The sequence below is a fragment of the Mus caroli genome, unplaced genomic scaffold (genome assembly GCF_978045245.1).
Source record: "Mus caroli unplaced genomic scaffold, Mus_caroli_1 scaffold_1, whole genome shotgun sequence".
NCBI lineage: Eukaryota > Metazoa > Chordata > Mammalia > Rodentia > Muridae > Mus > Mus caroli.
The window spans coordinates 6,447,743-6,475,731 of record NW_028227256.1 but is presented as its reverse complement, the minus strand read 5'-3'; the positions used below and the strand labels follow the sequence as shown (position 1 = coordinate 6,475,731).

General features: G+C 42.8%; 1 protein-coding gene across 3 annotated transcripts; it reads right to left on the bottom strand.

Annotated features, from left to right (window-relative positions):
• Positions 1–12: 12 nt before the first annotated feature.
• On the bottom strand, positions 13–27,989 carry Adhfe1 (alcohol dehydrogenase iron containing 1). 3 transcript variants are annotated; one of them, XM_021155268.3, is made up of 14 exons: positions 27,881–27,989; positions 25,812–25,849; positions 24,022–24,062; positions 22,803–22,856; positions 22,304–22,458; positions 21,965–22,161; positions 20,188–20,265; positions 18,690–18,795; positions 17,511–17,663; positions 15,621–15,719; positions 11,938–12,016; positions 11,629–11,725; positions 8,582–8,739; positions 13–557 (listed from the first exon to the last, which is right to left on the bottom strand). In XM_021155268.3, exons 1-14 carry the CDS (start codon positions 27,937–27,939, stop codon positions 474–476), a joined length of 1,398 nt encoding a protein of 465 aa, XP_021010927.1. In that variant the 5' UTR covers positions 27,940–27,989; the 3' UTR covers positions 13–473. The 3 variants fall into 3 exon arrangements, with proteins under 3 accessions (XP_021010927.1, XP_021010972.1, XP_029332198.1); XM_021155313.3 differs by lacking the exon at positions 24,022–24,062 and having other exon boundaries at positions 27,881–27,950; XM_029476338.2 differs by lacking the exons at positions 24,022–24,062; positions 25,812–25,849 and having other exon boundaries at positions 27,881–27,974.

Sequence of the window (27,989 nt, the reverse complement as noted above, 5' to 3'; positions counted from 1 at the left end):
GAAACAGACATATTTTCAAGAGTTTTACTTTATTTTTATTAATAATACCACAGTATTCTCTCATTTACTATATTAGGATTCATTTAGTAATGAATATTTAGATTGTTTTAATTTTTACTATCCAAAAGTATGTCAGAATCATCCTTGTGTGCATCCTAGTATGCATTATTTTTTTGCACACTAAAGCTAGTATTTCTTCAGGGTAAATTTCTAGACATGCAGTGTTTGGAGATTGGCATATTATGTATTTGATGGGGTTTGGTACAGGAATACTGACCCCTGGGGTATGGCCCATGGGTTCTATGTAATGAGCACCAAGGAATCTTCCAAAGGATAAAATCACATCACATTCAAACCAGCAATAGGTGAATTAAGTGTGGAGATAAGATGACAAAGGTCAGCTCTGACCAACTTCTGCTATTTGTAACTTCTGTCACAAAGGCCAATGGGGATTCTTTTCACCAATATGTTAATTAGTACAGTTTCATGGATGCTTCAAACAAAGCGGACAAATCCTCTTCTGACTGGGCACGAGGTGCGAGTTTCGTGACCCTTTCCTGGAACAATAAATAAAAGGAGTTATACAGGGCTTGGCAATGAGTTTGTCAATGGTACATGGTCATGTGAATTAGCAATAACTAGATATTTTAAATATCCTATAGAAATAGCTCCGTGTATTGGAACGTTTCTATAACCCAGCACTTGAGAGGCAAGGCCAGGGGAATCATGAACTGAAGGCCAGCCTGGGATGTATAGAAAGATTCTGGCTCAAAAAACAGATGAGCAAAGAAACTCTCCTCCTCCAGGTCCCAAGCCATATTCCTTCGTGGTTTGGCCTAACTCCCAACTCAGGTTTATCAAGAACAACTTTCTCATGAGGCTTTGGAAAGCCATCAGCTCTGGCCTTCTGCTCAAATGTACAGAAACAAACCAACCCATATACTTATCAAACTGGACCAGTCAACAGCTGCCCTGTATAGAGTCTTGTCCCTGGTAAGGACAGTACAGTGCTGCTAGGAAAATAACTCAAGCCCATGTTCTTCACAGCTTGGTCTTCAGATGCGTCCACAAGGACTTTCTGTAGGACATAACTGTTTAGGCATGCACAACATGGAATCCTTTCCCTCCCACCCCTGTTTATATTTACTTTTCCAAACTAGTTTAGTGGTTTGCTTAATTTCTTCAGTGATCTTTATGGGTGGAGTTGGTGATGTCAATATCCTGTGGCTATCTGTTCTCTCATCGGCTCTATGATCCTTCCGGGACAAGGGACTAAAAGATGATGGCTATCTGCCACCCAGATGAAAGGAAGAAACATGACATCTTGTGGGTTCCATTTTCATGGGTCATCTGGTCTAGTTTCTTGTGATAAGCAGGTGCTGGTGTCTACCCCTCTGCAGGCGAGCACAGGTGGAGAGAGGCCTTGCTGTGTCTCCTGCTCTGGTCGGCCTCATCATAGTGTTTAACATACAGTAAATGTATTGGGCACAGTTGGCTGCTGAGTTGATGAAAGTGGTTGGGAGAGTGGATAATGGCGTCTGAGAGGTCACATATACAGGATGGACTGACTGCTGACTGCCCAGCCCTCCCATTTTCCTCATTTCAGAAATGACTCCCAGTAGTTCAGACAAAAAGTATCTCAAGGGTATCTTTGCATACAGGTTCCCTTGATCTGCCAGTTTAGCCTATCAGCCAGTCCTGCAGACCCACCTTCAAGATGAATTATAACCCTCTGCACCACAATCTCTGAGGTGCCAGAGACCTGCAATGAGCTGTTTCCATTTTTGCTCCACTATTGCCTCCTAGTGGTTATTCTCTAAACAGCCAGATCTCCTTTCCCCACAGCAGTGACCTGGGTTTCTAAGCTCTGGATAACTTCCTTTTGTGATAAGAACAAAATCATGGAGCTGCCATGTAACTCAGTTGGTAAAGTACTTGCCTGGCAAGCAAGAAGCCCCAGCTTCTATCTCCATTACAATAGAAACTAGGTATGGTGGCTCCCATAGCACAGGAGAGACAGGTGGGTCAGCAATTCAAGGCCGTCCTCAGTTACATATCACATTTGAGGCCATCTTGGGATATATGAGATTCAATTCTCTACCCCAAACCCCACTCCCCTGCAAATATCATGATGTCTGATGTCTCCCTAATCTGTCTCTGTTTCTCAGCACTCCATCTCCCACTGTCTCACTTTTCCTATTAGTTCGATTGAGACAGAGTTCGATTGAGACAGATAGAGATTGCAGCCCTGACTGGCTTCAAACTCACTGTTTAGCAAGGCTTGTACTGCTGATGCCTCTGCCCTACTTCCTGAGTGCTGGGGTTACAGGTCACACCACCATACCCAGATCCACTATCCCTTTTAGATTTTAGCCCATCTCTTCATCCTTGTCTAGTTGCCATGTCTGGGTTGGGAATGTTGCACAAGCCACCTGACTACCCTCACTGGAGTTCCCTCCACATTGTCCCCACAGGATTTCTCTCCATCTTCTCAGGCTTCCCATCCCGTCAGTGATCACATCGAAACTTCTTATGGCTCACTTGCAGATGCCTGTTGCCTGTCTCTCCTCAGAAGGTAGGTAAGCTCCAGGTATAAGCCCTAAAACACTTGAAGGAACAGTATATGTGCTCATGTCCAAAATATAAAAATTATTCTTAGAGCAGAACAGCAAAATACCAAATGAATCAACCCCAAAATCAGCAAAAGACTTGAAAACAAAACAAAACAAAACAAAAAAACCAAAAACATTTCTCTAAAGAAAAATACATGAATGGCCAATCCGCACAGGACTGGTCGGTATTCTTAGCCTTTGGAGTGTGTGTATGTGTGTGTGTGCAAATCTAACCCACTCCACCCCACTGAAAGGGCCATTATAAAAACAATGGAAACTAACAAGTGCTGGGGAAGATGAAGAGAATTGGAACCCTTTGTGTTGTTAATAGACTGTAACCGGTGCAGGCACTGTGGAAAAGTTTACCAGAGCATTAGGAAGTTAAAAACTGGGCTGAGATTGGTGGCTGAGATTGCTGGAAATCCCAGCACCTGAGAAGTCAACGTGGGGATCACCAAGGCAAGCTTGGGCTACATAGTGAGATCCAGTCTCAAACACATCCAAATAAATAATAGGATTACCATACGAATTAACTGTTCCACTCATACTTCCTCCAAAAAACTGAAAGAAGGGGTGCAAGCATGCACTTGTACACCAGCAGTCAGAACAGCCAGAGCTGGAAACAACATGAGTATCTTCTAACACATGCATGAAATAGGTAAACAAACTGTGGTCTATCTGCACAAAGAAATATTATTTATCCTTAAACAGGAACAGAATTCTGATCATGAACTGGTCACCACATTAAGATGAAATAAGCCAGCCACTGAAGCACTGATGGTACATGACTCCATGTGCATGAGGTACCCAGCCTAGGCTCTTTCAGAGATGGGAAATAGATCTTAAGTTACGATGGGCTGCAAGAAAGGCAACAGGGCAGTTGTTGTTTGGTGGATGCAGAGCTATTTGGGATGCTAAAAAAGATCTACGGTGGGTAATGACTACTGTATCATGCTGTGGATATATCAAATAGCATTTCATTATATACATAAAAGTTATTAAAATGACAAATTAATGTTATTTTACTACAATTAAAGAATAAAAATGAGAAGGATGTATAACATCTTGGAGAAAGTAGAAGGAAATGTGGATGAATGTCACAGATGAGACAAGAGCAAAAAATTATATTCTATCAGTCTTGTTAATAGTCATTCATCAATCGATCTATCATCTATCTATGTATCTATTGTCTATCCTATCTATTTACATACCTTATCTGATTATATATCATATGTCTACTTATTTATAATCAATCAATCTATCTATCTCTATTTGTCTATGTATCCATCTATCTATATATCTATGTCTGAATGTATGTATGTATGTATGTATGTATCTATCTATCAATCTAATCTAATCTAATCTAATCTAATCTAATCTTCTAGTTTGTGTTGGAAAGAAAAGCTGAATTTCAATGTGTGCTATGATCAGAGATGAAGGTGATGGTTCCCACCACATTTTATTATAACAGTAGGAGTCTTCTGATGAGCTCAGAGTCTTCGCCCATGATCTGTTCATCTTTGGAGAGGCAGTTCTAGACTTCCTGAAACAGCTAAGCCCAAGCCTTTCCTTTCTTTTCTTTTCTTTTCTTTTCTTTTCTTTCTTTCTTTCTTTCTTTCTTTCTTTCTTTCTTTCTTTCTTTCTTTCTTTCTTTCTTTCTTTCTTTCTTTCTTTTTTTTTGGTTTTTCGAGACAGGGTTTCTCTGGATAGCTCTGGCTGCCCTGGAACTCACTTTGTAGACCAGCCAGAGCTATCCAGAGAAACCCTGTCTCGAAAAACAAAAACAAACAAACAAACAGGCTGGCCTCAAACTCAGAAATCTGCCTGCCTCTGCCTCGAGAGTGCTGGGATTAAAGGCTTGTGTGGCCTTTCCTACCTTTCTTTTTGACATTTCCAACCCCAAAGTTTGGGCAAACACAGATGGAAACAAAGTATCTGATCCTATGCTACATAAAAGCCAACTGATTTCAAAATGAAGATGTGTTGAGCAATGTGCTATTATTTATAGGCAAGAAGACCAAAGAACCAGACTTACATCACATTCTTCTTTCCCTTTTGTACCCCAACTCCACCCGGAGAGCCCCCCCCAACCAGCAATACTTTTCATTTTTAATCATATTCTTTTAAATTTATAAAATATTGTAACAATAAAAATGAGCATGATAAAAGTTGTTTGATACAAAACAACAATCAATTGAAAAAAAAAAAAAAGACCAAAGAACAACTGATTAATATGGGCACTGAAATAAATTCTTCTTTTAGCACATACGTAAAAGAACACCATTTCAGCTGGTTCGTCTACCAAGCGTGGGAGTTGCTCACTTGGGCAGACAGCTCTCTCCAGTGATGATTTTGTTTTGAAATGTAAAATGGCTCTTTCCAGAGGTTTCTGAAATCTAGCTCTGAAGATGAGTTGTTCTTGCCCACTCCCTCTGCAGTTGGGCCATGCATTTGGAAGCCTCTGTGTGCAGGGCTGCCATTATCTGCCACTAGCATAAGCTGTGGTGTTTGGTTAAGAACACTGGCCTGCTGGTTCCTTCTAGAGAAAACCCCTGACTGCTGAGTATATAAGAGCCTTTATCAGAGAAGAACTTTCTGGCAAAGCTCTTTGCAGGGACCAGTATATCCCAATTCTACGACATTAATAGTGAAGATTGGCTTATAGGATGTGTAAAATTCTGAGGTTGCCATGGCATTCCTGTAAAACGTTCGCTGCTGCCAAAAACCAAATCAAACCAAACCAAAAATCCCCATACTAGTTCTTCATCTGCAGGCTATTTCTATTCTAGTGAGGGTTCTCTGTTGTCGTGTTGTGTGGGGAGGAAAAAGCTAATTTCATCATAACAGTTCTCCAGGTCTAACACTGAGAGAAATCAGGGCAGGAACTCAAGGCAGGAAAGGAACCTGGAGGCAGGATCTGAAGCAGGGGCCATGGAGGAGTACTGTTTACTGGGTTCCTATCATGCTGCCAAAACCAGTACCTTGGGGGAGACTTTACCATAACCAAGCTTGGCTACCAGCTTGAGATACAGCTTTGGCCCCCTCTGGACCACAGCTCCTGTGTGCTAGCCCTCAGGAAATACTCCCCAGAAACTCTTTTGGTGGTGTTGGACTCTGTTTGCTCATAGTTGATTTTTCAGCCTCAGCTAACCAGAATCCATTATTTCAGTAAAGCCAAGGTTCATGTCAATGTTTCTGGTCTATTGTTATCACAGCTGATCATTCAGTCCCAGCTGACCAGAAACCACAGAGTCTTAATTCAAAATATCAACCAGGGGCTGGAAAGATGGCTAAGTGGTTAAGAGAACTGACTGCTCATCCAGAGGCCTTGAGTTTAATTTCCAGCAACCACATTGTGGCATCTGTAATGGAATCTGATGCCCTCTTCTGGTGTGTCTGACGATAGCGACAGTGGACTTAACACAAAACACATAAATATATCATCTTTGAGGGACTCCAGTCTTCCCTGTGGCACTCCATAAGCTGGGCCTCTGCCATCTGCTTCCTTCTAACATTGCTTTCTTCCAAGCTCCCATAACAGTATAGTAGACTTTAAGGACTTCAAGTCCATAACTCTCAAACAAATATGGTCATGTCCATCACCACAATATCACACTCTCTGGTACCAATTTCTGACCTATTTTGGTTTCTGTTGCTGTGCAGAGATCTGCCTGCCTGTGTCTCCTGAGTGCTGGGGTTAAAGGCCTGCATATGGCCACCACCACCACTGGGCTTTTTTTTTTTTAAACTGTTTTACAAACTGTGGCTATATGATAGTTTATCATCAAGAGAAGCTAATGCAGGAAACGGAACACAGACTAGTGAAGTGTTGTTTTCTGGGTTGTCCTCCACGGTTTCCTTAATTTACTTCCTTATGCAACGAGGACCACCTGCCCAGGGTAGTGCCACTCATAGTGGAATGAACCCTCCCACATCATTAATCCCCAAAGGCCTTAAGAACCCAAGTACAGGCTGCTCTGACGGAGGTCACTCCCCAGCTGGTGATTCCAGTTTGTGTCTAGTTACAAAAACTAACTAGCACAATTCTTGGAAGTAAATTCATATTCTTTAATTTTAAGAAATTGCAATATTATTTATTGTCTGTATATTGTCTACTATACTGTTATACTGTTATTATTTATTGTCTGTATTTATTGTGCACCATGGTCCAAGGGGTGTGGTCAGAGGACAACTGGTGAGAGTTGGTTTTCTCTACCATGTGGGTTCCAGGACTTGGACTGGTTTAGCAGCAAGCGCGTTTACATGTTGAATCACCTTATTGACCTAAAAAATTCATATTCTTAAACAGAGTCCTGGGATAAACTTCAGAAAAGACAGTATCCCTGAGAAAATGTTATGAGACCAGAAGCCACATTAAGATCATGGTGGCTACTAGGTCTGTGGAGTTTGTAGTCAGGCTTTCATGGCTGTCGGTTATTTACTCAGTCTTAGGAAACACCTACAGTTACTGCCACCAAGTCACTTGCTCACTTGGACAGAAGTTTCAGGAGAAGCTGTAGGCATGAGCTCACTCAACATGTCTACTAGCCTGTGCTGGGCGGGGCAGAGGACAGAGGGGCAAAGCAGGTTCCCACTTTCCTCAGGAGGCTTGAATGAAGTCACTACAATGGCTTTTGTGGCCTTCCATTTTGGCTCAACATGTTAGAACTATGGATTTGTGGGTTGGCTCAGCTCCTATGCTACATCTCAAAATACTTGTGTTTCTCATTTACACTGCTAGATAAAACTGGATCTACTGGGTTTGAATCTAAGTTAGGGAAACTAGTGGCCCATAGGCCATATTTCACCAGTATACTGAGAAGCCATGGAACTAGGTTCAAGGAGCACCCAGCTGATGATTTTCTTAGAAGTTGGAAAGTGTAATCACACAGGAACCTAAGTTTATAGTTAATGATAACATGAAGGCTGCTCGCCCATCCCATGGGTCATTGCTTTCCACTTTACCCCCTGTTACCTCAGAGTACTTGGTTCATTGCTATTCCCACATGCTTCTGTGGATATATGAAGCTGTGAGCTCAGTCTGTACAAACGTCTTCTGTGAATGGTGAGGTTATCAACAGTCTGTACAGTGATGGTGTGGGGAAGGCGGGGGGCTATCTGATCCCTTGCTTTCCTGGAGTTGGGTATGGAAAGGGTCCCACTGTTTGTGGTAAGCAAGGTCCTGATTGAGTGGATATTCTAGCTGTCTGCTGTCTCAGTGCCGTGTGTGTGTGTGTGTGTGTGTGTGCGCGTGTGCATGTGTGTGTATGTGTGTATATACTGTGAATGTGAATGCTTAACACTGGACAAAAGAGCCCCATGGTGATCCCTGTTTTCCTGCATCTTCCATATTGACTAGGAGGAATAGGGAGAGCACTGGGTATGATAGTCATGGTGTGGTCCACTAACTGGCTGCTCAAGGATCTGAGTTCCCTACTTTATAGTAAATAGCAGTATCAGGGTCTTGGTCATTATGATCTGGGGGTAAATTAGTTCACATTCTTTAGCAAAATTTAAATATATGAAATAAGGCACAGAAGGACACAGATGTGTATGAAATACACAGTGTCATTCCAAATGATTCAAATGCAAACTTGCAATAGTTTCAATCTTAAAACTATGCTGCATTCTGTAGAACAGCAGGAATTTTTGATATTTTATAGTGGAAAATAACATCCATGGTCCTTTTGAAATGGCTTAGCTCTGTCTTACAGGGGAAGTCCTTAAACAGCAGAAGTGTGGGAAAGGGTGAGGTTTCCATAACCCAAGTCACTTTGGCAGTTTGTATCTCATTGTTTTCAGTTTGCCACAGTTTTATGGATGAACATAAAGGCCCAGGGGCTAGGCTGCTTTTGCCCTGTGGGTTCTCTAGCGGCTATGAGGGGTGCAACAGCACCACTAGCAGACTGGGTGTTGGTCCCCTCTGGCTCTGTGTTTAGCAGGCATTAAGGCCACACTGTGAATCTTACCTGGGGCAGTGTTCCTTTCACCAATGAAGGAATGTCATCCTTGGAATAACCAAGAGCAGCCAGACCGTCATCAACATTTAGGTCAAATAGGAATTTTCGGAGGGCATCTGCCAACACAGGCCCGGCATCTTGGATCCTGGCAGTGCGGATGTTGGCTCCTAGAAGAAAAGTTCAGACTATAGGAACAGAGGGAAGTAGCTTCCAGATATAGCTCAGTCACAATATCAGTTGAACATGTAATTTGTACCCAATGCCACCTCCAAACACTGAGGTTCAGGGCACTACTAGGGTTTCCTGAGATGTCTCTAGTCAGTGGCCCATGGATGACAGGCTCAGTAGCCATCCGTTCTTTAGGACAAGCTGCTTGGGGACTTCTGATTCTTCCCTGTTTACCCTTTGTGTGGTGGGGGAGCAGAATGTCAGAGCCAAGAAAGGAGGTGCTGAATAGAGACCAGAAAAGACACTGGCACTAGGATGCAGGGATAGTACATTTGTAGGGGGCATAGCTTCTATGGTTTTCAAGGCTTGGCATTTACTGACCCCTGGAGGTGTGCACATTCAATTTCTTTTCTAACAGCAACAAAAGGCTTCTGCAAACAGCTTGAGGCAAGGATATAGAACTACAAATACTGCACATCGACCACCAAGGGGGGGGGGAGCAGGAAATAAGATCACAAAACTCTGTTGCATGTGACTAGGGAAAGAAAGGTTTCCTCTTTAAACCTTAAAAAAAAAAAAAACTGGACTATGTTGGCAAAGATAAGGGGATGTCCCTCTGAATAAATGTCTCAGTGGCAGCTGGGCACAACAAAGACAGCAAACCCAGGGAATGGTGCTTCCTGTGAGGATGACCATGTGAAGAAGGTTGCCAAGGTTTGGAGATTTGTAAGGACAGAAGTTTAATGATTCACAGCACAAACAATAATAGAGATGTCAGTCTGAAAGGGCCATGGAGTTCTGTTCTTAGGCAGGATAGTGTGCAAATGCCCAGGAGAAGGGACCAGCTTTCCCAGTCTGTACTTAGCACTCGGCCTCTCAATCATCTATCTAAGTGGCGCACCTGTGATGCCCACAAGGCTTGCATTCTGCAAATAAAGGTAGCGTTGGATGAGGTATAAACAAAAGGCCTATGAGGGAGAGGAGGCCTATCTTAGTCAGGGTTTCTATTCCTGCACAAACATCATGACCAAGAAGCAAGTCGGGAAGGAAAGGGTTTATTCGGCTTACAGTTCCATGTTGCTGTTCATCACCAAAGGATGTCAGGACTGGAACTCAAGCAGGTCAGGAAGCAGGAGCTGATGCAGAGGCCATGAAGGGATGTTCTTTACTGGCTTGCCTCCCCTGGCTTGCTCAGCCTGCTCTCTTATAGAACCAGGACTACCAGCCCAGGGATGGCACTACCTGCAATGGGCCCTCCCCCCTTGATCACTAATTGAGAAAATGCCTTATAGCTGGATCTCATGGAGGCATTTCCCCAACTGAAGCTCCTTTCTCTGTGATAACTCCAGCCTGTGTCAAGTTGACACAAAACCATTCAGTACAAGGCCCCTCCTCGATACAGTCAGATTTATGCCTCTTCCTTCTGTGAAGGTCAGAACCACTTCAATTCCAGGAAAATGTAAACAGAACCAGATACAGGCCAGATGGAGAGCAACAGGATGAAAGGTACACCAGACCTGGCAGATCCATCTGCAATGCCCAACAGCAGCTAAGAGTGGATTAGGTGAGAGGCGTGACAGGATATGGGGTTACAGTTTTATGATCCTGGGATGGCTGCCACTGAACACAGATTTTCCTATGGAGCATTTCTTAGAAACAATAACAAAAAAGAAGTGACATGAAAGAAAATAAACTGGTATAGCTAAGAAAAAGCTGAGATTTCATAGAGAATTAACATATTTGACTGGCAATATGGGATACTATTGGAGTTTCTAAGCAGTAGGAAGAACTGCTGGGTTCTTCTACCAGTTTAACAGGGGATCTGCCTTCTTGTAATGTCTGTGCTGCCTGGAACATGGCCTGTAAATTCACTATGATTTTTCCCATTTACAGTAGATCTAGCCTACTATTTAGGACCCCTTCCCCCAATTTTTACCATTCATATATCTACAGAGGCCAGAGCTATGTCTCAGCATGGCTGAAATTCCCTTCCCTAAAGGGAGAAGGAATACAGGCCCCTGGTATCTCTGCCAATGTGTGCACACAGTACATACTGTGAACTGAAGCCTGGGCTTGGGTCCAAGTCCTGGGCTTCTGACATTAACATTCCCCACACAGCACCTGGAGCCCTGGGGCACACAAAGGGCTGGTGTGTGAGTGAAGGCCAGGGCAGTAGCCCTGTGGGAGGATGTCTGCGGTCTTTCCTGCCTCCTTGGGAGTAATCTTTCTAACGGCTCAAGCTACAAGAGCATAATGAAGAGTTTTCGTTACCGCCTTTTTCTTCCCACCCTAAACCCAAGTAGGGGGATAAGATGTTCTACAAGTAAACTGCGTTCTCCAAGTCACCTAAAAAAATAAAAGACTTCTTGTTTCAGAAAAACACTAAGTTTTCTTTTAACCTCCTCCTATGACTATCCAGAATATAATTTTATTTCCATAAGAGTCAAATGGCACAGTGGGCACCTGATTAGATGACTTATTTGACACTATGTCAAGCCAGTTGCTCACTTGCAATTGCTTTAGTTTATTGTTTGGCTTCTCTGTGATTGAGAGGTCACTGTTGCTTTATTGATTTATTTTATCAGTGACTCTGCATAGCAGAAGTCAGAGAGGACATTAGTTATGCTCCAAGCAGTACTTTCTCAAGAGGTGACAGCAGAGCAGACAGCAATAGGACATACTTAATAGGGTCAATTTTAGGTTCTATTTCCTTACGGGTCCTTAGAAGGCTAAAATGATGGCATTTAAGTGCTGTCCAGGGCTTCAGGAAGTCACTGCCATTTTATTACTGAGCTACTTCAAAGTGAAAGCTTTTGTTCTTATCCCTGGGAAACACCCCCACATTGGAGGGTCACAGAGCCGTGGGTTCTGTGACCGTGGGTTCATACCTAATATTTCTGCCGTCTCCAGGTGCCGCTCTGGAAACATCTGGGCTGTGAAGGTGAACACTGCAGGAGAGGTGACCACCACAGAAAGACCATGGGGCTGGGGAGAGAGATGCACAGAACAGCTGCTCTTCCAACACTCTGACATGACTAGTACTATGAGCAGTCAAGGGCTCTTGGTGTGGGCTGGGGTACAGCCTGGTGGCAGAGTTCTTGCCAGGGTTCCATCCCCACACCCACTGACAAATATACTTACAGAAATTGGGATAATAATAAGAGCTAGTTGAGTAATTTATTGTTAAATATTTTTACCACAAGAGGGTGATCCACATTATATTCCTTGGCTTTATATGTCTTCACTAAACCTGAAATTGGGTAAGACATGCCATGGCTGGAAAAGAAAAAAAAATCTTTTGTTGACACACAGATGCTAGAATTCAGTAACACGGACATTGTTGCAGGACTGCTCCTCACATGTCTGGACTGTATTGCCACTCACAGGGCTCTACATGGTGTACTTCTTGTGACACACTCCAAATTTATTGGATTCACTAACAGAACCTCTGAAATGATCAGACTCCAGTGGTCAAAGAGTTTTATGCCTGGGATAATATGCAAACTGGACCTATTAGTGATCCATTCTGCTAATAATTGACAGATTGTTTCAAATGCTGTATATTAACGGTGCTGAATTATAAAGGACTAGTCTGCCCTAAGAAGCTAGGTCAATCAGTCCTATTTAATTGACTTTTATTTGCCTGCTTCTTTTTTTAATTCTTATTTTATTTTTATTCCTGAAAGTCCCTTATACCCTCTCCCCCGCCCTGCTCCCCTAACCACCCACTCCCACTTCTTGGCCCTGGCATTCCCCTGTACTGGGGCATATAAAGTTTGCAAGACCAAGGGGCCTCTTTTCCCAGTGATGGCCAACTAGGCCATCTTCTGATACATATGCAGCTAGAGACACAAGCTCTGGGGGTACTAGTTAGTTCATATTGTTGTTCCACCTACAGGGTTCCAGACCCATTTAGCTCCTTGGGTGCTTTCTCTAGCTCCTCCATTGGGGGCCCTGTGTTCCATCCTATAGCTGACTGTGAGCATCCACTTCTGTGTTTGCCAGGCACTGGCATAGCCTCACACGAGACAGCTATATCAGGGTCCTGTCAGCAAAATCTTGCTGGCATATGCAATAGTGTCTGGGTTTGGTGGCTGATTATGGGATGGATCCCCGGGTGGGGCAGTCTCTGGATGGTCCGTCCTTTCATCTTATATGTGCCTGCTTCTTACCTTTGCAAATCTGTGTGTAGGCACAGAGCAGGAGAGGATATGGAGGATATGTGTGTAGGCACAGAGCAGAAGAGGATATGGCTGTCCTGCTCTATCATTCTTTATTTGCTTTATTTGCCAAGACAGGGTTTTGAATCTAGAGCTAGGCTGGAAGCATCTCATAGTGCTGGGGCTATGGACAACTGCAGCCACCCATGCTCAGCTTCACACTGTTATGTGAGTGCTCGGATGCAAACTCAGACCCTCATGCTTACCCAGAAGCACTCTACCCATGGCACCATTCTCCAGCTCACAGTGGGTTTGCTTTTACAAGAAAATAGAAACTTTACAACTTCTTGAACTTTCAGTGAACAAGTAGAAAAACACTGTAGTTTAATAGATGGTTCAGAATATTGTAACAAGTTAATATATAATATTCACAATTAATATTATAAAAATTAAGTGCTTAATGTGAGCAAAATGGCCTCATTCTTATAATATAGACTATTGGAAGATTGCATGCTTATTCAGCAGAAGATCTCATGAAAGGAGGTATTTTGATGAATTTCATTAATATTTATCAAAAAGTGTTCAGCCATCTTGCATGAGATAAACTGGAAGCTCTTACTTCCCTGAGTTATTAAGTACTTTAGAATGTACTTTATCTCCCTTGGAATCAGCAAACTACTGACTAGTGTGCTTTCAAGCAGTGTTAGGATTCATGAGCGTTCAAAGGCAAGTCTATATACTTAAATTCCTAATTTTTCTAATTTTTAAAAATGTATTCATGTATGAGTAGTTTGTCTGTATACATGCATACAGATCCCATTATAGGTGGCTGTGAGCTACCACGTGGTTGCTGGGAATTGAACTCAGGACCTTTGGAAGAGCACTTTTCCAGGCCCCCAGATTTCGATTGTTTTTAATAGTTGTCTATGTTTTTTGTACAAAATAAAAACTTTCATAGTCTCTTTCTTTCTGAACATTTATGCATATATTTAACTTTGATCATATTGAACTTAGTTTCAAGATTTGTCTTCCTTTTTTATTTTATGTGTTTGTGTGTGTTTTGCCTGCTTGTATGTCTGTGTGCCCCATGCCTGAATGCCCAGGGAGGTCAGAAGATTGCAATTAATCACCTGGAACTTGAGTTACAGGAGCAGTAGACACCACATGGGTGCTGAGAATTGAACCTGGGTCATTTGGAAGAGCAGCTAATAATCTCCTAATTGCCAAGCCACCTTCCTGTCCCTGTACACTGCTTCTGTAGCCGAGTATTCTTTGTTTGTTTTAAGCCTGAGTCTCATGTGGCCTGAATGATCTCACCCTGACTGTGTAGCTGAGGATGACCTTAAACTCCTGGTCCTCCTGCCTCCACCTCAGAAGTCTGGGATTACAAGTGAGCTGCTGTGTCTGGTGTTGGAAACACTTTTCTATATTAATCTGCCTTAAACATGACTTTATTTTATTCTTTAAGTACTATAGTTGACTGTTAACTATTGGAAATGTGCATCCAACATTTTAAATTATATATTACACGTGAGTGAACATTTTTATAAGGAAACCCACTGGGCATACCATGAATATTACTTTGGCTAGATTCTTAAAAGTGAAACAGTGAGCCAAGGGGAGTGAACACTTTCAGGCTCTGGTACATTTTGCCTACTTGCTTTTGGTATAATAAATTCACCCTCCCAAGGCACAGAAGGTGAGGCTTGCCGCTGCCTTGCATCCTAACATAGCTCTACTCTTAACTCTCAACATTCTGTTTGCTTTCTTTTTTTAATTTTTTAAAATTTCAAGGTACTATACAAGAAAGTTTCAGTCAAAGATTAATTTGGGGATATAAACAAAGATTCTGATCGTTCCTTTCTCTGTTGTATATAAGAGACTAAGGAAAGATCCTGCACTTGAGATTTTACAAATCACAATATATAGCAAGGCACAGAGGAATGGGAGCCCCCATTCAGTGCATGAATGAAAAAGCTGGTGTAAAAACTAGAGTGGTAGTTTCTAAAAAGAAATTAATAATAATACAAAATTATCATAGATTCAGAAATTCCATTCATTTGTATCAAGTAAGAGAAATAAAAATGTGCACACCAATACTTGTACAGAACACTACTCATAGCCACACATGTCCACTAACTGATAATAGGTCAAGTCAAATGTGCTATCTCCATACAATAGAACACTTTTGGCAATAAAAAGATCTGAGGTACCCCTGCATGAGTGAATTGAAGGTTCTAACAGTATCTAAACAAAGCATGGTAGGCACAGAGGATCATGTGACTTCATGTCTATGTCATGTCTGTGACACACCTGAAACAGAGAATCCCAAAGAGATGGAAAGTTGTTCGGTGGTCTCTGCATATGTGTGCGCATTGGTGACCAGTGGTTGAGGATGTGGAATATTTTATTTTTCTTTTAAACCAAGGGTAATAAAATGTTCTAAAACTAATGGTAAGAGGGCTTTGTGCACAGAGTAAAAACCATTGCATTAAGTGTGTCTTAAATGAACAGACTGTATAGTGGATAAACTGCATTTTAAAAGCTATTATAAGAAATCTATGACCCAATAAACTAATTCAAATTAAGAAAATGTTTGAGGAATCTTAGATTTCTTTTTTGTATAGAATACTTAGAATTTTCCACTTGTCCTGAATTACATATATTAAAACGTAGAAGCAGTAGCTTGAGTTAAGAAAATGAATTGCATGCTCACTTACCACAGATGAACACCCGCATTTCCGAAGCCAATGCCAGCGAAAGCACTTGCCAAGTGCATTTTAGACCTTGCTTCCAGATCATCAGGGTTTCTGACAGCCCTGTGGGTTAGAGAAGTATGGAGCAACACACCAACACTGGTATTTCCTTCTGAATAAAGAGCTGCCTTAGGGAAAGGCGAGACAGTGGAACGTCCCTCAGTAGGAAGAAAAATTAGGCAGGTTCCTCAAACAACCCCTTGTCTTCTAAGTGGAAGGAAATGGAAGGCAAACAGATTTTTCTCATCAATGGTTTCACCGAGGGCATAGTAAATACTCTGTCAGGTGCTTAACTGATAGGAAGACACCACAAAGGCAAGGCCCTGACCTTGCACAGTGAGCACTGTGGGGAGGTGACCTGGGACTTGCTCGGTCTTCATTTGTCAGTGGCCCTGATGGTTGTGAACACATTCTCAGAGTGTACCCAGAGCCCTGTCACCTGAGGCCACCTCAGGTTAAGCCAGCCAGGTCACCTTCCTCTCTGTGATGCTGACCCGAACTGAACTGTATGTTTTTGCTGTTTCGGGAATCTGTTCCTATTTGGTCTCTCATAAATAATGGCCATAAATATGTATACTTATATATTTGTATTCTTTAAAAAATTTAAAGATTAGTCAACTTCCAAAATATTTAGCTAGAGAGATGGCTGAGTGGTTAAGAGCGCTGGCTGCTCTTCCAGAGGAACTGGGTTCAATTCCAAGCACCCCCACTGTAGTTTAATTCCCAGCAACCACATGGTGGCTCACAACTGTCTATAACCATACTTTCAGGGGCTCTGACACCCTCACACAGATATACATGGAGGCAAACCACCAATGTACATAAGATAAAAAGAAAGAAAGAATCAATTAAAAAAGAAAGGAAAAACAGAAATCCTATCTCAAACAAAACAAAAACAAAAAACAAAAAAATAAATAGAGATAGTCTATATAAAGGAACTTAGGCTGGGCAGTGTTGGCATACACCTTTAATCTCTGAACTTGGGAGGCAGAGGCAGGCTGATCTCTGTTAGTTTGAGGCCAGCCTGGTCTACAAGGTAAGTTCCAGGACAGCCAGGACTTACACAGAGAAACCTTGTCTCAAAATACCAAAAATAAATAAATAAAGATAAAATAGTTAATTAAAATTTTTGTTTTCAGATTTGAGGTCTTGTTACCCTGCCCAGGCTGGTCTCAAATTCCCATAGTGTGCCCAGCCTCCCCAGTAGTCATAATTCCTTGTGTGTTGCTACACCCAGTTTGTATCTGCGTTCTCGAATCTTTCAAAACCTCCCAGGAATCCTTTTACATTATCTGTCTCCTAAGTATCTACATCTTTTTTCCCTGACTTTAATTCATGTGAGTTTTTTCACTGGGTGGCTTCTGTGTGCTTTTAGGGTACAGATGACCCAGTCAGCATCTATGTGTTTCTCATTCCTGCCAAGTCTCACAGACATCTCCATCATGCCAGCTTCACTGTTGGGAGTTGTTGCTTTGGAAAGAGTCTTGCTTTGCCATCCTGGCTTATCTAGTACTAACTATGTAGCACAGACTGTCCCTCAAATGCATAGCAATCCTCCTGTAACAGACTCCCAAGTTCTGAAATTACAGGTGTTCACTGCCATGTCTGGCTAATTTGGGGGCTTTGGTGAGAAAACCTTTTTTAAATTTTACCTGTATCCTTTATGCATTAGGAGCTTCAGTTGGGTTCTGAAACTCTTGCCTTTTTGAATCAAGGGGTTCCAGTTCTCTCCTGCCTGTCCTCAGATCCCTTCAGAGGACACAGGCGACTGTGGTCAGCATCCCTTTCGGCATTAGGCAATGTCAGGTTTCACCTGAGATCATGTCCCATCTCTCTGTCCCCAGGTTGACATACCTCTTCAGATATTTGGCAACAATCTGCAGTGCATGGACTGCCCAGATGTCGCTGATTGGGTTGCTACCCTGGTATGCTGGTCGTTGGATGGGGTTGGAAGGGCAGGGGCTCCGCATGTTGTAGGGAATGGCGGTGTATGACTCCAGAGCATGGCTGAAGACAAATGTTTAAAGTACACAGAATGAGCTTTGCTTCCTCCATCCCTTGCAAAGCTCATTCTTAGAGCAATTTTTACAACTAAAACTTATCCTTATAAGGAAGGATTGAGGGACCTAAGGGACTCCATAGGAAGACCAACATAGTCAACTAACCCAAACCCTTCGGGGCTCCCAGAGACTGAACCACCAACCAAAGAGTGAGCATGGGTTGGACCTAGACTCCCAGCACATATGTAGGAGATGAGCAGCTTGGACTTCATGCGGATCCTCCAACAGCTGAAGCAGGGGCTGTCTCTGAGTCTGAAGCCTGCCTATGCTTCATGTTCTCCTAAATGGACCACCTTGTCTGGCCTCACAAAAATGTGACAAAATATGCTTGTACTAGTGGGTGAACTATGGTGGTTTGCTGAAAGTGAAAAGAACGTGTGTGGTCTTCAAAGGAGATTGGCACTAATGGCCTGGCTCAGGAACAGGTCTGCAGTAGATAAACACATGAAACCACATGAACCTATATGAGCCTGGTCAAGCTACTAAGCACTGAACACCCAATCTCTGAGAGTGTCACGCTGTACAGTGCTACAAAGAGGCAATGTGTGTGAAGTGCTAGGAATACACACGGTGGGCCTGCATCCTGGAGACACTAGCCCCTTGACTGATCTCTCCCGGGGTGCAGCCCTGAGGCTTCCCTAGTTTGTGTGGCTGTAGAGGCAGGTGGTATGGTCCAGAGATGCTTTGTGTCATTTTAAACTGATCCTTTCTCTGTGACTCCACCGACACAGATGATGTCTAGGGTGTTCTCTCCAGAGACAGGCTTGTGGGCTCTAACATGACTACATCCTATCAGCAACATTTCCCACCTTCACATTTTCGCCCAGCAAGCGGACAATGACAGCCAACAGGAACAGTGGTCCATAGTGTTAATCACTGAAGGCTTACCAGGACTGTATACAGGCAGTCCAGTGGTGAAATACTGTTCACAGACCAGTCTTGAAAAGTCCTTCCAGGAAGCACCAGTACTTACCAAAGGACATCGAAGCCACTGTTGGCAACCACCTGGCAAGGCATGTGGAGAGTGTGCAGGGGATCAACCAGTCCCAGGGTGGGTTTGATGGCTCGTGAAGCAATGCCTAAAACAGAAGAAATTCAATGTTAAAGGTTTGAGCACCATTAAAAATTTAATAACCTTAGGACAATAAATTTAAATTTTAATACATTTAAAAAGTATGAGAAAAGATTCCTTTTCATGTAGTGATGCAGGGAGCAGTGGAAGGCTACTTGGGACCAGAACCTGTGACTAGGTGGTGTGCTGGGCTGACTCCCCATCCCACAAGTCATCTCATGTAGCTCTTCTAGGGGCATGGAGGACTGACTGGCCCAGTGGGCAGTGGTGATCACACAGAAACTGATAAGAACTACAAACCACGGCTTATTTCCTATTCCATTCCAAAATATTATCTATTAGCAGACCACTGGCCATTGTTCTACACCTTGCTATGTTACATGTCACTTAACCACTGGAAGCTAGCTCAACCCCCTTCCACACACTCTCGCACACATGCATGTCCGCATGCACTTACATACACACTGTAACAGCATCTGCCTCAGGAGCTACAAGGATAAAATGAGATAATATGTCTATAGACCTTTTAAACACCATAAGGCTGACTTTAAGAGTTGCTTGTCATTGCTGTTAACCATGTGAAGGGATCACATCATTTAACAAAAATAAAGCAGCTCCTCTGAACGTGCAACTGAACGTCAACAAAGGCTGGAAGCAGTATGCTGACCACACTTATTTCTACCATAGTCAAGGAGAAGGTAGGCCTCAAATGCCTAGGAAGACAGAAAACAGAAGTGCTCTGGGGATGGGCCTGAGTGACTGGCTGGGATGGAATGTGAGGCAACTTTGTGGAGATCTGGAATGTCTAGGATCTTGATTTGTTGAGTGTATTTGTTAAAACCCACCAAACAGAGTCTTTGAAAACTATGCTTTTTGTTGTATACAAGCATCTTTTCATAAAATTGATATAAAATGTTAAAAAATGTCAGAGGGAACCACTGATATGGGCAGGGAAATTGCCTATTAAGTAAGATTTATGGCATTGGGGGTCTGGGAAGATGGCTCTGTGGCTAAGAGCATTGTTGTTTGTTCAAAGAACCCAAGTTTGATTTCCAGCACCCGAGTCAAGGGGCTCACTACTGCCTGTGACTCCAGCTCCAGGGGATCTGACAGCTTCTTCTGGCCTCCAAAAACATTCCCACAGCTATGGAATATATTTATACATGCTCACAAATAAAAATGTATATGAAAAGAGATTCATGGCATTTTGATCGGCTTTTCAGGTAGTTGTCAACAAGAAACTTACTAGTCCATTTTCATATATTCTCTTCTTGGGAAGAGAAATGTGTGCTTGAGTTCATTTAATTCTCTGATTTCTAAATAATAGCACCAAGGTCAAAGGGGTGAGGTAGAATGGTGTGAGAGAGAATTTCAAAAGAGTTAGGAATAAAATTCTTACCAGTTTTTACTTTCAAATGCTCATAGTCAAAAATGGCAACCCCGGTAGTCTCACTGCCAGTCCCTGAGGTAGTTGGAACTTGAACAAAATAACATTGATATTAGAAGGAATCTGAACAGATGTCAGTGGAGATACTTAATTCCATCTCAGAACAAGGCACAAAGTCTGACAACCGTATCTGTGTAACATTTGTTAAGGATTCATGCGATGTCCATGCTTGAGTTAACACACTTGTGAGTGTTCCCATCATCATGATATATCTGTACCTACATTAGAACACATGTATGCATCTATACCTGTGTGTGTGTGTACACGCACACACACACACACACACACACACACATTATGTTTGAATGCGTATGCATGCTTAAAATATATCATATCTGTCTATATTAACATGAGTTCTATTGGTCTATTCAACATTTACCTGGCTTCTATATCTGTATTAACATAATATACATGCTGCATTAACATGACTGCATACTATACATGGCTGCATTAATATGTATGTATGTATGGTTAACATGCATGAGTATTTAATATGCCTGCTACCTGTATATGTAAAATGCATTTTATGAATTTACATTGAATATATTATAAATTAACATACATGGTTAACATGCATGTATATTTAACTCACATGATGCCCACAAACAGGTTTTTTACTTATGTTGTCTGTATCTGTATTAACACTAATCTGTGTTGAATAAATGAACTCTGTTGTAATTGACGTCTATGTCAGTATTAATATGTCTATGTTAATCACACCAGTGTGGGAAGTCTGCCATATTTATGGCAATGAGCTCTGGGAAGCTTGGCTCTCGAGCTAGAGATCAAGTTGCCTAGCACCTCCAGGAGGACCACTTGTGAGTCCTGTCTCTAAAAGACATCTTTATTCCCCCTTGGCAACAGGCATAGGAACGATCTGTTTTTGCTGGGCTCTGTGGTTTTGTAGCTCTGTCAAGTTTTTAAACTTTACTAATCGCTTCTCTGTGTGGTGCCGACACAGTTTCAGCAGCGGGTTCCAGTTATGCTTCTTCCTGCTGACTCCTCATTCATACCAGAGCAGCTCATCTGCCACTGACTCCCTCAAGACACTACCGTGGGCATTTATGATGGAGCAGAAGAGGGGGGAGCAGGGATGGTACTTAAACTGAGGCCCTTTCCTTATTCCTAGGTGAGTAGTGTGCTAACAGCCATAGAAATTAAAGGGAAGGAAAGGCTAGAAAACCTCAAGTGCCTCTGTGGGACATTCAAGCTGTTTTTTGATATGGATTTGTGCACGAGGAAGCTGTGGAGCAGCTGTCATCCAAAATAACACATCCATGCTAGCCACATGTCCCGGGAAAGATGCAAAACTCCAGGTCAGCTGAAGAGACATTATATTGAAGAAAGGGTTGAGTCACTGAGAGAACACAGCAAATATTCTCTGCAAACTTTGAGGTGGGAAATGAGACAAAGCAGACAGGTCTGGAGACAAGGCTGCCAACAGGGGACCTACCAAATGTCAGTGAGGATGCTTGCCTCCTCCACACAGTGACATAATGGCCTAAAATTCCAAGCCTACTCTAACTGACCCAAACTGTCTGTCTGTGCAATGATGAAGGTCAGAATTTTTAAACGAAGTCATTGTCATCTGTTTTGGTCTCTAAACATGCACTGACTTAAAATGAACATATCAGAGGTTCTGGAAATGTAGACTTTGACATTAATAGCTGGCATGGCATGTATGGCCTTTTTTGCTAGTTGTAAAATAAAGCAAATGAGCAGTGTTTACCTGCAATCAGAGGTTTAAGAGGCACAGTTACTGGCTTCCCCTTCCCAATGGGGGCATTGACATAATCAAGGAACTCAGAGTGAGGGCTGGATGCATACAGATTGGCGGCTTTACAGGTGTCCATGGTGGAGCCCCCACCCACAGCAACATAGGCATCAAAGGCTCCCTTTTTGGCAAATTCAATTGCATCCATGAAGCTTAAGCGAACAGAGAACAAAGGTTGTATTACGCTATACTAAAAACAAAAGCCACACTGTCATGATGTTAAACAAGGTCTGGGGTTAATTTTCAGTGGCAGCCATTTTTGTTGGCTTCTGCTTAAGAAACCCATAGCATTACCTTCCATCTGTAGGTTCCACCCTTACATCATCATAAACCTGAAAACTGATGCCATTCTTCGATAGGGAATCCATAACTATTTGCACAGGAGGGAGCCGGGAGAGGTTCTTGTCTGTCATCAAGCAAACATTCTTAGCTCCCATATTCTGTAGATCCTATGATAAAAATTAACTCATAAGTTAGGCTTGAGTACAGCAGCACCTTAGGCAAGTTTAACATGCTCTTTAAGAACAAAGGACTTGAGACTAAAGAAATGGCTCAGCGGTTAAGAGCACTGGCTGCTCTTCCAGAGGTCCTGAGTTCAATTCTCAGCAACCACATGGTGGCTCACAACAGGATCCAATGCCCTCTTCTGGCACATAGGTATATATGCAGATAGAGCACTCATACATTAAATAATTTTTTTTTTTTAAAGAACAAAAGACTTGATTATTGGTTCCTTAACACTTGTGTTTACAAGCTATAACCTGTAGGAGCTGCAGACATCTCAAATACTTGCCATGCCTACTTCCTTCGTAACCCCTGCTCCATATCTAATATTTGAGACAGCCATCTGAAATAAGAAAAGAATTTGTGTATTAGAGTTGATCAGTGTATTTCTAACATGCCGAGATGACTGACTCCTCATTGTTAGAGACTAAACAGCATGTTCTGTAGCACAGCCTTCCACATGCCTCACCTTTTCGCCTCCCCTCTCCTTTAAGCAAACCTTGGCTCTAGTCGTATTGAAATTTTGTATTTGTCTTTTCCCAAAGACACTAAATTGTCACTTGTTCTTTCAGCTTCAAGTGTCTGCTTTCCATAATTCCCACATCAAAATGAACACATTTTTACTTTCCAATTCATGTGTCTCATCTGCGGTTTTGCCCCTCCATTTATCCAATCCTTGTGTGCATCTATACACATCCTTCTAGCGTTCTGTCCACCGAGACCATGGAGGGTGCTCTGCTGAAGGCCTTGTGCTGGACTCAGACAACACAATAATGCATGGTCTTCTGGGGTTTACATACAGAGACAGAGCTTTCACACTAACACAGATCGGCCAGTTTTCAATTAAAGAACAAACCAAAACAATCATGTTGTGTTTGATTCATGATCTTTTCTTTTCTTTCTCCCTTAAATGGTTAATAACTCCTTAAATGAGGACTTAAGCAATTCCAACAGGGTCATCTGGATCTCTGTTACTGTCCAATGACCTTGCAACCACCAGGATTACAGTTTTCAACTGTCAGCTATCATGTGGGGCTTAGTACCTTCAGATGGAGCCTGGACTAGCAGAAGGCTCCCAGTGACCTAATTTATGATTCCTAAATGAGGAGGGGCAAGGAGCTAAACAAATAATTACAAGTAATTATGTAACTAGCATGGAAAATCACAGCAGAATCGGTTGGTCATCTATTCTGGCTTCAAAACATTACTTTGACTTCTTTTGTTAGATATTTTCAGAGACTTGACATATAGCACATATAATTTGCAAGTATGTAGAGCTGTGAGTTTGTCATATTTTAATAGCTATATGAAAAATGGTGTTTTAAACATCTTGTTTTCTGACTATCTCCCCTATCTTCACAATGCACATTGCTGCATAGAGCCGGGTCAAAATGAGAAGGGAACCATCAGCTAACAGCAGATTTCAAGTGGGACACGAATGCTGCAGCAAATAGGTAGGGTTTTCTTCCATGTCATCCATAAAAGAAAGATGAGCCAATGAAATCTACCTCAAAGGCGTAATCTGCTGTTTTTCCCGGAGGTCCAGGGGCTAGAAGCACAGAGAATACCATCAGATCATGTATCAGAAAATCAGCCTCAATGTTGTGTAGTAAAACCCACAGTGAACATAAACATCTTCCTTGAAATCTTACCTAGAAGTATACGTTTCTGCCATTTTACGGTTGCATACCACATATAGGTCAATATTACAAAAAAGTACTAAAACCTGTTTTTTTTTCTTTCTGTTGTTATATCTGGGCAATAGGGGGCCACCAATGAATTTCATATTTAAAAAACTTATTGTTTTGTGTGCCTGGTGACTGCGTGCACCACAGCATGCACATGGAGGTCAGAGGACAACTACAGGGAGGTGGCCACCTTCATGCGAATTCTGGGACCCAACTCAGGTCACCAGGCTCGCATAGTTAACTGTTTTCATTTCATGTGCCTCGGTCTTCAGCCTGCATGTGTGTCTGTGAAGATGTCAGATCCCTGGAACTGGAGTCACGGACAGCTGTGAGCTGCCATGGGGTGTTGGGAATTGAATCCAGGTCCTTTGGAAGAACAGCTAGTGCTCTTAAGCACTGAGCCATTACCCACCTCCCCCTTCATCTTTCCTTTTAATCTACTTCTCTATAACCAGTTCTGGTCAGCACAGGATAAAGGAAAGGCAACAGAATAATTTGCACCACCAATTATTTTGCTATTAAAGAAAAAGAGACCAGAACTAGATGACAACAACAACAACAACAACAACAACAACAACATGTTCTCTGAAGGTAAAAGCATCTTATCAAAATCCACATTTCTCTGATTCCTCTAAGGCGCTATAGAAATTCTTGTTCCTCCTCCTGCTGCTTCTGCTACTAAAGTTTAGGTCAAACTTAGGTTGGAGTTATCTTTCTCCATGTCATTTCCCAAGTAGAAAAAAGCCAAAATAAAAAAAAAAAAATAGACCAAAATGGCTGAAAACAAAATTGTGCCTATTTTTCCTGGGGTGGGGATCCCATCTGCCCCGAGGGTGAACTACTTTTGACTTCTTGACTCTGCCTTCTCAGCCCACCGTGCAGGAGCACATGTCGGCTGATCTTTCCTTTCCTGCCTCTCTGTTTACATCTTACCTCTTTCCAGGAAGAGCAGTTTTTGTGTCAGACTGTGCTGATGCTACACTGAACTTTATGGACCTCAGAGTCTGGCAAGGATCAAGATGGTGGGAGCCAAAGACTTTTGTTATTATTTTTAATGATAAAGAAATAGGATATTTTAAAAATGGATACAGACAAGATTTTTTTTCTCCTAGCAATCACCTTACTTTAGCTTTTAGGGTTCCTCCCCCCAAAAGACTTGTTCCTCAAGAACCTAAACATTCTTAAAACAGCATGTGTGCTTTCAGTTTTGGAAAATATTATAGGGCTGAAAAGATGGCTCAGTGGTTGAGAGCACTTGCTATTCTTTCAGAGGACCTTGGTTCAATTCACAGCATCTGCATGGCAGCTCATAACTGGTTGTAGTTCCAGTTCCAGGGGTCTGATACACTCACAGACATATATGCAGGCAGAACATCAATGTATATAAAATAAAAACATTATACAAAAGGAAAATTGTAAGGATAAATAGCATTAAATATTGTGGACTCAGCTATCAAGGTTGCAGGCATGTCTTCCCTGTTTCCTAGTGAGAGGCAGCTATAACGCCAGCCTGCCTCAAGCCTGCCTTGATGCCCCCTTCCCACACTTTAGCCAAACGCCAGTGATATAAAGCAAAACTGAAGCTGATGCAAAAACTCAAACTGTGTTACCTTGGGAGTAAGTATGAGAATGAGTTGGGCACTGGCATCTAGGGAAAAGGAAAAGGAAAATATAAACAAACAGGAAACCAAGAGTGAGAAGCCTAAAGTAGCTCTTACAGGACATCCTGGCCCTGAGATGGTAGAGTGTAGAAGAGAAAACAACAAAACCCAAACCCAGGATAATGCCAAAGGTAAAACCAGCCCACCTTTCCACCAGGTTATTAGAGGAGCATATTTAGGGGACCCTGGATTGTGGGGCTCCAGCCCTCACGGGTCAGGAGCGTTGACTCACCCATGTGGTTCTCTACTCAGCTTGAAACCCTGAGACTATTCTACAGAATTCTTCCACATCTTCAAGGTTTATCTTCAGACGGCTTCTGCACTTGAGCACTGGCTTCCAGGTCAGCTACTCACATCCCACCACTCCTCCTCTACCGACTGTAGCCTCAGAACTGGTCCTGTCTCTACAGCAGGAACACCTCACACAATCTCCTTCCTGGGTCCTGTCACCTATGCACATAGCACGGTTTTGCTTCCTGGATCCTGTCACCTATGCACATCGCACGGGTTTTTTTTTTTTTTTTTTTTTTTTTTTTTTTTTTTCCTGGAAACTTTCCTCCCTTCCCTGCCACATTGGGTAGTTCCTTCCTCTGGCTTCATTTTCTCCTTTTCATTTGTTTCTCTTTATGGCTCAGAGGACCTTGCATAGCTAGTACTTGACTGCAAAGCCTCCTCCAGACTGCGTCAAAATTCAAATATGGAATTAAAACACCCAGGGAGGGGGGCTGGTGAGATGAGGGGGGCTGGTGAGATGGCTCAGTGGGTAAGAGCACCCGACTGCTCTTCCGAAGGTCCAGAGTTCAAATCCCAGCAACCACATGGTGGCTCACAACCATCCGTAACGAGATCTGGCGCCCTCTTGTGGAGTGTCTGAAGACAGCTACAGTGTACTTACATATAATAAATAAATAAAAACAAACAAACAAACAAACAAAAAACAAAAACAAACAAAAAAAAAACACCCAGGGAGGGAATCTCAGGATCTTAGAATTTGAGATTAAGAAAAAAACATAAAGCAAGGCTGGCACCTAGTGGCCACCTACTTCCACCAGGAACAGGCAAGGCCCAGGCCCAGCTTACAACTAGATTTTTCTGCTCTGCATTAAACTTCTAAGGACAAGAGAAGCAAAGGGAAGAAAGACATCTAAAATCAGTGCCGGGAATACGGCTGCCTCTTCCCACCCATTCATGTTACTGTAAATTCTAAGGCGAACTAACTCATTTCTAGCCCTTAGTTGAGGTTCCTGCCTGGCCCACCCTTGCCTTCTGAGGATGTCCACCTGGGTTGATTTCCTCACTATCCTTCCTGTCCTATAAGTGACTCATGTCTGAATCACTTTGCTCACCCTTTGGTCCTCCCCTTGGTCTACACTTACAGCTACCAACAGTTCACGTGTAGTGTATACTACCTGATATGTGTCAACTGTGTTCCATTCACTTCTCAGTCCTTACTGCCTCCTGGAAGGCAGACCCAGACCCTGTGCTGGGTCCTGGAACTTTCTCTCCAGTCCCTCGCCTCCCCCTAGCTCACGGCAGCTTCCATTTCCCTGGCTGATTCTGGCCCTTCACATACACTTACTCATGTGCTCGGCCTGTCTGGAAGGAACCAGGTCAGGGAGGGTAACTCCTTGTGGTCTTTTCCCGTTTACAACCCATCTGCTGAGACTTGAGACAGGTGCAATATCCCCTTATTGGATCCTTGAGCAGCCCTTGCTCTTCAGCCGTTCCCTGTTGTATTCTCAGAAAAGAGCTGTTTCTGCACATAGACCCATACACGTGTTACTTCGATATGTTGTCGTCGCAAGGACACCAAAGTCTACACTACTTGTCTCACTGTGGAAGCAGGCTAGCTTCTCTGAAGATCTCAATAGTAGCTGGGCCACATTGCACCATCAAGGGACAGCCCAGGGGATACTGTGGTTTTTCTGAACTCTGTAAATTATCCCGATGATGACTGCCTGCCCAGCTGGGTGCCCGCGGGGTTGCCAAGCACTGAGGCATCCGCAGCCTGTACTCACGCTGTGCTTTGTAGGTGCCTCAGCAAGTGTGTGACTCGAGCGCGTGCAGCCGCAGCCATGGCAGTTCTCCTTGTTCGCCGCCTACTCCACCCCCACTAACAGCCAATCC